A 12294-nucleotide genomic window follows, 5' to 3' on the forward strand; every position below is an offset into this window, starting at 1 on the left:
CCTCCTTCCTCCCAAAATTCCCAAGCTTCACAGAACAATAACCCCAACTGTCCCTGCTCCCCAGAGCTGTTCTCCGCTCCTTTCATTGTCCCTCAACCTGCCTCTCCACGTCACGATTCCACGAACCTAACAGAGGAGCATCTGTGTCCAGATGCTCAAACACTAGAGTCTCCTCCATCTCCGTTCGATTTGGTGGTGGATGACCAGCAACCCACCCTCATCGACGATGATGTGACGCAGTTGCCGTCAGGGCATCCAGTTGACCGGCGCATTGTGCGGGAGGAGGAGATGAGACAGGAGTTGGAAGAGGAAGTGGTGGATGATGAGGACACTGACCCGACCTGGACAGGGGGGATGTCAAGCGGGGAAAGTAGTGTGGATGTTGAGGCAGGTGCAGCACCAAAAAGGGTAGCTAGAGGCAGAGGCAGAGGTCAGCAGCTTAGGCGAAGCCAGGCCACACCCGGAATCTCCCAAGATGTTCCAGTTCGTACCCAGCCCCGAAAAACTCCCACCTCGAGGGCACGTTTCTCGAAGGTGTGGAGTTTTTTCAAGGAATGCGCCGAGGACAGATATAGTGTTGTCTGCACAATTTGCCTCTCGAAATTGATTAGGGGCTCTGAGAAGAGCAACCTGTCCACCACTTCAATGCGCCATCATTTGGAATCCAAGCACTGGAATCAGTGGCAGGCAGCAACGGCAGGACAAAGGCCGCCTGCCGTTCACGCCACTGCCACTGCCTCTGCCACTGCCTCTGCCTCTGCCACTGCCACTGCTGACTGTGCTGGCGATGCACTCCAGAGGACGAGCCAGGACACCACTTCATCTGCCTCCGCCACTTTGTTGACTTCTACCTCATCCTCCCCTGGTCCTGTCTTATCTCCTTCTCCTGCACCATCAAAGGCACCATCAGGCGTTTCTTTACAACAACCCACCATCTCTCAGACATTGGAGCGGCGGCAGAAATACACTGCTAACCACCCACACGCGCAAGCCTTGAACGCCAACATCGCTAAACTGCTGGCCCAGGAGATGTTGGCGTTCCGGCTTGTTGAAACTCCCGCCTTCCTGGACCTGATGGCAACTGCGGCACCTCGCTATGCCGTCCCTAGCCGTCACTACTTCTCCCGGTGTGCCGTCCCCGCCTTGCACCAGCACGTGTCACTCAACATCAGGTGGGCCCTTAGTTCCGCGCTTTGCACAAAGGTCCACTTGACCACCGACGCGTGGACAAGTGCATGCGGACAGGGACGCTACATTTCACTGACGGCACACTGGGTGAATGTAGTTGAGGCTGGGACTGCTTCCCAAACTGGCCCGGTGTACCTCGTCTCCCCGCCTAACATTCCTGGCAGGGACACGAGAAGAACACCCCCCTCCTCCTCCTCCTCTACCGCCTCCTCCTCCGCCACCGCCTCCTCCTCCGCTGTTAGATTGACCCCAGCTACGAGTTGGAAACGTTGCAGCACTGGCGTTGGTAGACGTCAGCAGGCTGTGCTGAAGCTGATCAGCTTGGGGGACAGACAGCACACTGCCTCCGAGGTGAGGGATGCCCTCCTCGATGAGACGGCAATATGGTTTGAGCCGCTGCACCTGGGCCCAGGCATGGTCGTTTGTGATAACGGCCGGAACCTGGTAGCAGCTCTGGAGCTTGCCGGACTCCAACATGTTCCATGCCTGGCCCACATCTTCAACCTAGTGGTGCAACGTTTCCTAAAGAGCTACCCCAATGTTCCAGAGCTACTGGTGAAAGTGCGGCGCATGTGCACCCACTTTCGCAAGTCGACAGTAGCCGCTGCTAGCTTAAAATCTCTCCAGCAACGCCTGCATGTGCCACAACACCGGCTTTTGTGCGACGTCCCCACACGCTGGAACTCAACGTTTCAGATGTTGAATAGAGTGGTTGAGCAGCAGAGACCTTTGATGGAATACCAGCTACAAAACCCTAGGGTGCCACAAAGTCAGCTGCCTCAGTTTCACATCCATGAGTGGCCATGGATGAGAGACCTTTGTGACATCCTACGGGTCTTTGAGGAGTCCACAAGGAGGGTGAGCTCTGAGGATGCGATGGTGAGCCTTACAATCCCGCTCTTGTGTGTTCTGAGAGAATCCCTGATTGACATCAGGGATAACTCAGATCACACAGAGGAGTTAGGGATAGCATCCGATCCGTCACAGCTGGAGAGTAGGTCCACACATCTGTCCGCTTCACTGCGTTTAATGGAGGAGGAGGAGGAGGAGGAGGAGGAAGAAGAGTTGTCCGATGATGTGATGGTGATACAGGAGGCTTCCGGGCAACTTCGAATCGTCCCATTGTTGCAGCGCGGATGGGTAGACATGGAGGATGAGGAGGAAATGGAGATTGAACTTTCCGGTGGGGCCAGAGGAGTCATGCCAACTAACACTGTGGCAGACATGGCTGAGTTCATGTTGGGGTGCTTTACAACCGACAAGCGTATTGTCAAAATCATGGAGGACAACCAGTACTGGATCTTTGCTATCCTTGACCCCCGGTATAAAAACAACATCTCGTCTTTTATTCCGGTAGAGGGGAGGGCCAATCGCATCAATGCTTGCCACAGGCAATTGGTGCAGAATATGATGGAGATGTTTCCAGCATGTGACGTTGGCGGCAGGGAGGGCAGTTCCTCCAGTAGGCAACCAAGTTCTCACCGGTCCACACAAACGAGGGGCACACTGTCTAAGGTCTGGGACACCTTGATGGCACCCCCTCGCCAAAGTGCCGCCACGGAGGGTCCTAGTGTCACCAGGCGTGAGAAGTATAGGCGCATGTTGCGGGAATACCTTTCCGACCACAGCCCTGTCCTCTCCGACCCCTCTGCGCCCTACACGTATTGGGTGTCGAAGTTGGACCTGTGGCTTGAACTTGCCCTATATGCCTTGGAGGTGCTGTCCTGTCCTGCCGCCAGCGTCCTATCTGAGAGGGTGTTCAGTGCAGCCGGTGGCATCATCACTGACAAGCGCACCCGTCTGTCAGCTGAGAGTGCCGACCGGCTCACTTTGATAAAAATGAACCACCACTGGATAGAGCCTTCATTTTTGTGCCCACCTGTGTAAAGCACCCCAACATGAAACTCCATGTCTGTACTCAACCTCTCCAATTCCTCCGCATCCTCATACTCATCCACCATAAGCGTTGCACAATTCTGCTAATACTAGGCTCCCTCCAACATGATTTCCCCCAACTCTGCTGGTTAGAGGCTCCCTCCACCCTGATTTCCACCAACTCTGCTGGTTAGAGGCTCCCTCCACCCTGCTTTCCCACAACTCTGCTGGTTAGAGGCTCCCTCCACCATGAATTTGCCCAAACTGGGCTGTTTAGAGGCTCCCTCCACCATGAATTTGCCCAAACTGGGCTGGTTAGAGGCTCCCTCCACCATGAATTGGTCCAAACTTAGTTTTTTAGAGGCTCCCTCCACCATGAATTTGCCCAAACTGGGCTGTTTAGAGGCTCCCTCCACCATGAATTGGTCCAAACTGGGCTATTTAGAGGCTCCCTCCACCATTAATTGGTCCAAACTGGGCTGGTTAGAGGCTCCCTCCACCATGAATTTCCCAAAACTTGGCTGTTTAGAGGCTCCCTCCACCATGAATTGGTCCAAACTTGGCTGTTTAGAGGCTCCCTCCACCATTAATTGGTCCAAACTGGGCTGGTTAGAGGCTCCCTCCACCATGAATTGGTCCAAACTGGGTTTTTTAGAGGCTCCCTCCACCATGAATTGGTCCAAACTGGGGTTTTTAGAGGCTCCCTCCACCATGAATTGGTCCAAACTGGGCTGTTTAGCGGCTCCCTCCACCATTAATTGGTCCAAACTGGGCTGGTTAGAGGCTCCCTCCACCATGAATTTGCCCAAACTGGGCTGTTTAGAGGCTCCCTCCACCATGAATTTGCCCAAACTGGGCTGGTTAGAGGCTCCCTCCACCATGAATTGGTCCAAACTGGGGTTTTTAGAGGCTCCCTCCACCATGAATTGGTCCAAACTTGGCTGTTTAGAGGCTCCCTACACCATTAATTGGTCCAAACTGGGCTGGTTAGAGGCTCCCTCCACCATGAATTGGTCCAAACTGGGTTTTTTAGAGGCTCCCTCCACCATGAATTTGCCCAAACTGGGCTGTTTAGAGGCTCCCTCCACCATGAATTGGTCCAAACTGGGCTGGTTAGAGGCTCCCTCCACCATGAATTTCCCAAAACTTGGCTGTTTAGAGGCTCCCTCCACCATTAATTGGTCCAAACTGGGCTGGTTAGAGGCTCCCTCCACCATGAATTGGTCCAAACTGGGCTGTTTAGAGGCTCCCTCCACCATGAATTTGCCCAAACTGGGCTGTTTAGCGGCTCCCTCCACCATTAATTGGTCCAAACTGGGCTGGTTAGAGGCTCCCTCCACCATGAATTTGCCCAAACTGGGCTGTTTAGAGGCTCTCTCCACCATGAATTTGCCCAAACTGGGCTGGTTAGAGGCTCCCTCCACCATGAATTGGTCCAAACTGGGTTTTTTAGAGGCTCCCTCCACCATGAATTTGCCCAAACTGGGCTGTTTAGAGGCTCCCTCCACCATGAATTGGTCCAAACTGGGCTGTTTAGAGGCTCCCTCCACCATTAATTGGTCCAAACTGGGCTGGTTAGAGGCTCCCTCCACCATGAATTTCCCAAAACTTGGCTGTTTAGAGGCTCCCTCCACCATTAATTGGTCCAAACTGGGCTGGTTAGAGGCTCCCTCCACCATGAATTTGCCCAAACTGGGCTGTTTAGAGGCTCCCTCCACCATGAATTGGTCCAAACTGGGTTTTTTAGAGGCTCCCTCCACCATGAATTGGTCCAAACTGGGCTGTTTAGAGGCTCCCTCCACCATGAATTTGCCCAAACTGGGCTGTTTAGCGGCTCCCTCCACCATTAATTGGTCCAAACTGGGCTGGTTAGAGGCTCCCTCCACCATGAATTTGCCCAAACTGGGCTGTTTAGAGGCTCCCTCCACCATGAATTTGCCCAAACTGGGCTGTTTAGAGGCTCCCTCCACCATGAATTGGTCCAAACTGGGCTGGTTAGAGGCTCCCTCCACCATGAATTTCCCAAAACTTGGCTGTTTAGAGGCTCCCTCCACCATTAATTGGTCCAAACTGGGCTGGTTAGAGGCTCCCTCCACCATGAATTGGTCCAAACTGGGCTGTTTAGAGGCTCCCTCCACCATGAATTTGCCCAAACTGGGCTGTTTAGCGGCTCCCTCCACCATTAATTGGTCCAAACTGGGCTGGTTAGAGGCTCCCTCCACCATGAATTTGCCCAAACTGGGCTGTTTAGAGGCTCCCTCCACCATGAATTTGCCCAAACTGGGCTGTTTAGAGGCTCCCTCCACCATGAATTGGTCCAAACTGGGTTTTTTAGAGGCTCCCTACACCATGAATTTGCCCAAACTGGGCTGTTTAGAGGCTCCCTCCACCATGAATTGGTCCAAACTGGGCTGTTTAGAGGCTCCCTCCACCATTAATTGGTCCAAACTGGGCTGGTTAGAGGCTCCCTCCACCATGAATTTCCCAAAACTTGGCTGTTTAGAGGCTCCCTCCACCATTAATTGGTCCAAACTGGGCTGGTTAGAGGCTCCCTCCACCATGAATTTGCCCAAACTGGGCTGTTTAGAGGCTCCCTCCACCATGAATTTGCCCAAACTGGGCTGTTTAGAGGCTCCCTCCACCATGAATTGGTCCAAACTGGGTTTTTTAGAGGCTCCCTCCACCATGAATTGGTCCAAACTGGGCTGTTTAGAGGCTCCCTCCACCATGAATTTGCCCAAACTGGGCTGTTTAGCGGCTCCCTCCACCATGAATTGGTCCAAACTGGGGTTTTTAGAGGCTCCCTCCACCATGAATTGGTCCAAACTTGGCTGTTTAGAGGCTCCCTCCACCATGAATTGGTCCAAACTGGGGTGGTTAGAGGCTCCCTCCACCATTAATTGGTCCAAACTGGGCTGGTTAGAGGCTCCCTCCACCATTAATTGGTCCAAACTGGGCTGGTTAGAGGCTCCCTCCACCATTAATTGGTCCAAACTGGGCTGGTTAGAGGCTCCCTCCACCATGAATTTGCCCAAACTGGGCTGTTTAGAGGCTCCCTCCACCATGAATTGGTCCAAACTGGGTTTTTTAGAGGCTCCCTCCACCATTAATTGGTCCAAACTGGGCTGGTTAGAGGCTCCCTCCACCATGAATTTGCCCAAACTGGGCTGTTTAGAGGCTCCCTCCACCATGAATTTGCCCAAACTGGGCTGGTTAGAGGCTCCCTCCACCATGAATTGGTCCAAACTGGGGTTTTTAGAGGCTCCCTCCACCATGAATTGGTCCAAACTTGGCTGTTTAGAGGCTCCCTCCACCATGAATTGGTCCAAACTGGGGTGGTTAGAGGCTCCCTCCACCATTAATTGGTCCAAACTGGGCTGGTTAGAGGCTCCCTCCACCATTAATTGGTCCAAACTGGGCTGGTTAGAGGCTCCCTCCACCATGAATTGCCCAAACTGGGGTGTTTAGAGGCTCCCTCCACCATGAATTGGTCCAAACTGGGTTTTTTAGAGGCTCCCTCCACCATTAATTGGTCCAAACTGGGCTGGTTAGAGGCTCCCTCCACCATGAATTTGCCCAAACTGGGCTGTTTAGAGGCTCCCTCCACCATGAATTTGCCCAAACTGGGCTGGTTAGAGGCTCCCTCCACCATGAATTGGTCCAAACTGGGGTTTTTAGAGGCTCCCTCCACCATGAATTGGTCCAAACTGGGCTGGTTAGAGGCTCCCTCCACCATTAATTGGTCCAAACTGGGCTGGTTAGAGGCTCCCTCCACCATTAATTGGTCCAAACTGGGCTGGTTAGAGGCTACCTCCACCATTAATTGGTCCAAACTGGGCTGGTTAGAGGCTCCCTCCTCCATGAATTTGCCCAAACTGGGCTGTTTAGAGGCTCCCTCCACCATGAATTGGTCCAAACTGGGTTTTTTAGAGGCTCCCTCCACCATTAATTGGTCCAAACTGGGCTGGTTAGAGGCTCCCTCCACCATGAATTTGCCCAAACTGGGCTGTTTAGAGGCTCCCTCCACCATGAATTTGCCCAAACTGGGCTGGTTAGAGGCTCCCTCCACCATGAATTGGTCCAAACTGGGGTTTTTAGAGGCTCCCTCCACCATGAATTGGTCCAAACTTGGCTGTTTAGAGGCTCCCTCCACCATGAATTGGTCCAAACTGGGGTGGTTAGAGGCTCCCTCCACCATTAATTGGTCCAAACTGGGCTGGTTAGAGGCTCCCTCCACCATTAATTGGTCCAAACTGGGCTGGTTAGAGGCTCCCTCCACCATGAATTGGTCCAAACTGGGGTTTTTAGAGGCTCCCCCCACCATGAATTGGTCCAAACTTGGCTGTTTAGAGGCTCCCTCCACCATTAATTGGTCCAAACTGGGCTGGTTAGAGGCTCCCTCCACCATTAATTGGTCCAAACTGGGCTGGTTAGAGGCTCCCTCCACCATTAATTGGTCCAAACTGGGCTGGTTAGAGGCTCCCTCCACCATTAATTGGTCCAAACTGGGCTGGTTAGAGGCTCCCTCCACCATGAATTTGCCCAAACTGGGCTGGTTAGAGGCTCCCTCCACCATGAATTGGTCCAAACTGGGGTTTTTAGAGGCTCCCTCCACCATGAATTTGCCCAAACTGGGGTGTTTAGAGGCTCCCTCCACCATGAATTTGCCCAAACTCTGCTGGTTAGAGGCTCAATCCACCCTGATTTTCAAAACAAATGTTGGTGCCAACCTCAACTTACTACAAGGGCCAAATTCACTGCTGGTGACAAGCTCTCCTCACTGCAAGTGCCAAATACACATGTTTCAAGGTGTTTTCCTACTGTCAGAGAGGTGGTATTGAGTGTGTAAAGTGTGTAGTTGTTAGGCTGTGATGTTGGGGTAATAGAGGGTCTTTGGTGTGTTAGATGCCCCCAGACATGCTTCCCCTGCTGTCCCAGTGTCATTCCAGAGGTGTTGGCATCATTTCCTGGGGTGTCATAGTGGACTTGGTGACCCTCCAGACACGGATTTGGGTTTCCCCCTTAACGAGTATCTGTTCCCCATAGACTATAATGGGGTTCGAAACCCGTTCGAACACACGAACATTGAGCGGCTGTTCGAATCGAATTTCGAACCTCGAACATTTTAGTGTTCGCTCATCTCTAGCCATAACATGATCACAAACTAGAAATATAACACTAGTGCAGCTGCTCACCAGTGCTAGACTCACAGTCACCGCCCAAGATCCACCTTCCCGGTTACAGGATCTTGTCGTCAGGTCCCCAACCCCAGACTGCAGCTCTATGTGTATTTCCACTACTCTACAACAAATCCCTAGCGGATGTATATTTGACCTTATGGATCCTAACTACTATTTCAAATCCCTGGCGGATTTGAGAAACCTTAAGGGTCCTACCGACACCTGTCCTTTGCTCTGTTTCCCCGGAATGACAGCCTGTGTCCAGCAATTATGTTATGGCATGAAACGCAACACCTTTCCTAAATAAACAGACGGCTTCCAACTATCTCACTTCACTTAAACATTCTCAACTTTCAGATCCAATCCATCTATGAAAAACTCTGACCAATTGAGCCACATGGGACAGAAAACAGCAATGCTTAGTTTTTAAAACTACCAGAGGAAAGTTCCAGAAACCCTGTCCCTTCTGGGGTTCAGACAAATAACCCGTCATAACCACCAAGTTTACTAGCCATCATTTCCCGATTCACAGGTGAGGATACATATATATATATATATATATATATATATATATATATATATATATATATATATATATATATATATATATATATATATATATTATAAGTAAACTCACCGTGATCAGCTGAGGTTCCGGACCCTCCTCGGAAAATGACGGAGTTCAATTAAGGTGACCTGTGCGGGTCAAAAGCCTCTCTGGATTTCCGTCAAAGTAGTTTCCTGGGTTTCAGCACCAAATTGTCAGAGTCGTAGTAGACTATATCCTGGATCAATCAGTCAGTCCAAATTAATGAGCATATTTGTGCACAATTGCTAAGAATGAGACAGACACTAAGTTCTAACACTAAGCCAGCTAGATGCTCTTTCGCCCAAGTCAAGTCTGCACTGCTGGCTCTTTATTGAAAGTCCACACACTTAAGAGACAAAGAAAGGAGGGGGTTACTGCCCCCTTTGGCATTCCTGAGCTGCTGTCCATATCCCATTGGCTCCAAACTTCAATGTCCAGCCAGACACCTCCTTGCTCCAGTCTGTGGAATTCTTTTTTTTTTTTTTTTAAATGTAGATTGTGAGCCCCATATAGGGATCACAATGTACATTTTTTCCCTATCAGTATGTCTTTGTAGAATGGGAGGGAATCCACGCAAAGATGGGGAGAACATACAAACTCCTTGCAGATGTTGTTCCTGGCTGGATTCGAACCCAGGACTCCAGAGCTGCAAGGCTGCAGTGCTAACCACTGAGCCACCGTGTTGCCCCTCAGTCTGTGGAATTCTGTTACAGGGTGTGCCAAACAGGAATCAAGCTTCATCTTGGAAATTCCTTTCTTTGTCTCAGAACTATGTAACCTTATTGAAGAAAAATTAGTATTTCTTATGACACAAACATGCAATATAAAGTATAAGAATCTTGATTCATGTTCTCAGACTTAACAAGAATAGTGTCGGCCATCTTCGTCTCATATACAGCTGGGTATCCAGTCTACAGTACAGGTACTGGAGAGGGGCTGCCAGCACCCATTTCACTCCCCCTCCTCCAACCCTAGCCCCTTCACCATGATGTAATTGTAAAAAACAATTTTAATAAATTTTTCATGGATACCCCCCAAGGGCCTGAAATCTAATTTTTTAGGGGTTACCCCAAGGGCCAAAAAATAAAACACTGCTGCTGCATGGCTCTAGTCACCCTAAGGGCCAAAAACACTGCCGTGTGCAAGGCTTAACTCACCCAAAGGGCCAAAAAATCTCTGCTGGTGCAAAGCTGAACTAAGTTAAAGGGCCAAAAACTCTGCAGGTAGAGGCTGAAGTCACCTGAAGGGCCTCAATCTCTGCTGGTAGCTCAGCTTAAGGGCCTGTAACTTAATTTGGATGGGCTCATGTTAAGGGCCTCAAAAGTGAATTTTGGAATTTTTACCACATCTCACGCACACACACACACACACACACACACACACACACACACACACACACACACATCCACAATGACAGGTCAGGGTGGGGACTGTTGGATTTCCCATTGCCTATTCCATCTGTGGTTGTCATGGGCAACATGATTTAAAGGGGTGCTTGTTAATGTTTGTTGAGCTTAAATTTGGGTTTGTGTCCGCCCATTTGGGGAGTAAAGAAGGTTTCCAGGTATTTTCCCACTTTGATAGAGGTTTTTTTGAGTGTGGAAAGTGTAGTTGTTAGGCTGTGATGTTGGGGTAATAGAGGGTCTTTGGTGTGTTAGATGCCCCCAGACATGTTCCCCCTGCTGTCCCAGTGTCATTCCAGAGGTGTTGGCATCATTTGCTGGGGTGTCATAGTGGACTTGGTGACCCTCCTGAGTCGAATGGTGGGATCCCCTGAAACGAAGCATTTTCCCCATAGACTATAATGGGGTTCAATATTCATTCAAATAGTCCAATAATGAGTGGCTATTCAAAATGAATAACGAATATTGAATATTTTACTGTTCGTTCATCTCTAATACTAACACATTTATTAAAGTAACAGTAACATATATAATAATACATATTAATAATAATAATAATAATATTGTCTGCTGAGTTCTTGTACAAACCACTAATATTCTTTACTGTTATTGCAGACAGTGACAAATGCCATAAATGTCTTAAAGAAGAGTGGCCGGATGAGAAGAGAGAGAAATGTGTCCCGAAAACCTACGAGTTTCTCTCCTATGAGAAGGACATTTTGGTTCCAGTTTTTTTAGCCCTCACTTTATTTTTTTCTGCTGTCACATTGTTCGTATTAAGAAGCTTCGTCTATTACTGGGACACTCCAATTGTTAAAGCCAATAACCGGACTGTGAGCTTCATCCTCCTGGTCTCCATCTTGCTCGGCTTCCTCTGTGTCTTCTTCTTCCTTGGTCGTCCAGTGGCCATAACCTGCTTACTGAGACAGACATCATTTGGGATCTTCTTTTCCATTGGTGTCTCTTCTGTTCTTGCCAAGACTATCACAGTCTGTATTGCCTTCAAAGCCACCAAACCTGGCAGTGTCTGGATGAAGTTGGTCTCACAGAAAGTTTCTAACTCTGTGGTCTTGGTGTGTTCTTCTGTACAAGTTCTCATTTGTGTTATTTGGCTGTTGGTGTCTCCTCCTTATGTAGAGTTTGACCATCAGTCTTATCCTGGGAAGATCATCATTCAGTGTAATGAGGGCTCAGATCTCTGGTTCTACTCCATGTTGGGTTATATGGGGCTCCTGGCCGCTGTCAGCTTTCTTCTGGCTTTCATGGTCAGGACATTACCGGACAGTTTTAATGAGGCCAAGTACATCACCTTCAGCATGCTGCTGTTCTGTAGTGTCTGGATGGCCATGATCCCGGCTTATCTGAGCACCAGAGGGAAATACATGGTGGCCGTGGAGATATTTGCTATCCTGACCTCATGTGCTGGCATTCTTGGCTGTATATTTTTCCCTAAAGTCTATATTTTACTTTTAAAACCTAATTTTAACTCGAGAAATGTAATAATGGTGAAAAACAAATTACAAATATAAAACAAGTCTGGGGTAACATGGTGACCTCTGGTTTTGCTTCAGATGATATAAAATAACCTTCATTTAACTCTTATGTCGGGAGTGACAGGAAATCTACACCCTGACGTGTCTGACACCTTGTACCCAATGACAACACATGAACGTGTGACAGCTTTTAAAATGTATTTTTATTGTTATAAGTGATTAGTGCAGGTAGTGATAGTAAATATTGTAATATAGGTGATACATAAGTATTCTTCTTTCTTCTCTTATCCCTCCCTTCTTCCCCTGCACTGATCACTGCACCTGAATGCTGCAATGAAATCTTTTGTGTATATACATAAAATAAGCTCCGCTCATAGAAGTCTATGGAGATGGTACAGGAGAGAAATAGCAAATATGGCTGCTGCTTAAAAATCTGGATTCTCATAACCTCCCATGACTAGGTATTGTTGTGAAATATTATCCAATGATGTGAAGATATAAAGCTCTCACTTTCAAGCTACAGGCATGTCTATTATCTCATTGCTCTGTCAGTCAGTCCTAGCTCT

At 49.1% G+C, this 12294-nt stretch overlaps 1 protein-coding gene across 1 annotated transcript in view; it reads left to right on the plus strand.

Moving 5' to 3' along the window:
- Positions 1 to 11764, plus strand: part of LOC142216111 (vomeronasal type-2 receptor 26-like) — a 34948-nt gene extending 23184 nt beyond the window's left edge. Inside the window, exon 5 of the mRNA XM_075284139.1 lies at positions 10851 to 11764. Coding sequence (XP_075140240.1) covers positions 10851 to 11764 — 914 coding nt within the window. The remainder of the gene's footprint in view (positions 1 to 10850) is intronic.
- Positions 11765 to 12294: the final 530 nt, after the last annotated feature.

Source organism: Leptodactylus fuscus, chromosome 1 (assembly GCF_031893055.1).
Source record: "Leptodactylus fuscus isolate aLepFus1 chromosome 1, aLepFus1.hap2, whole genome shotgun sequence".
Taxonomy (NCBI): Eukaryota; Metazoa; Chordata; class Amphibia; order Anura; family Leptodactylidae; genus Leptodactylus; species Leptodactylus fuscus.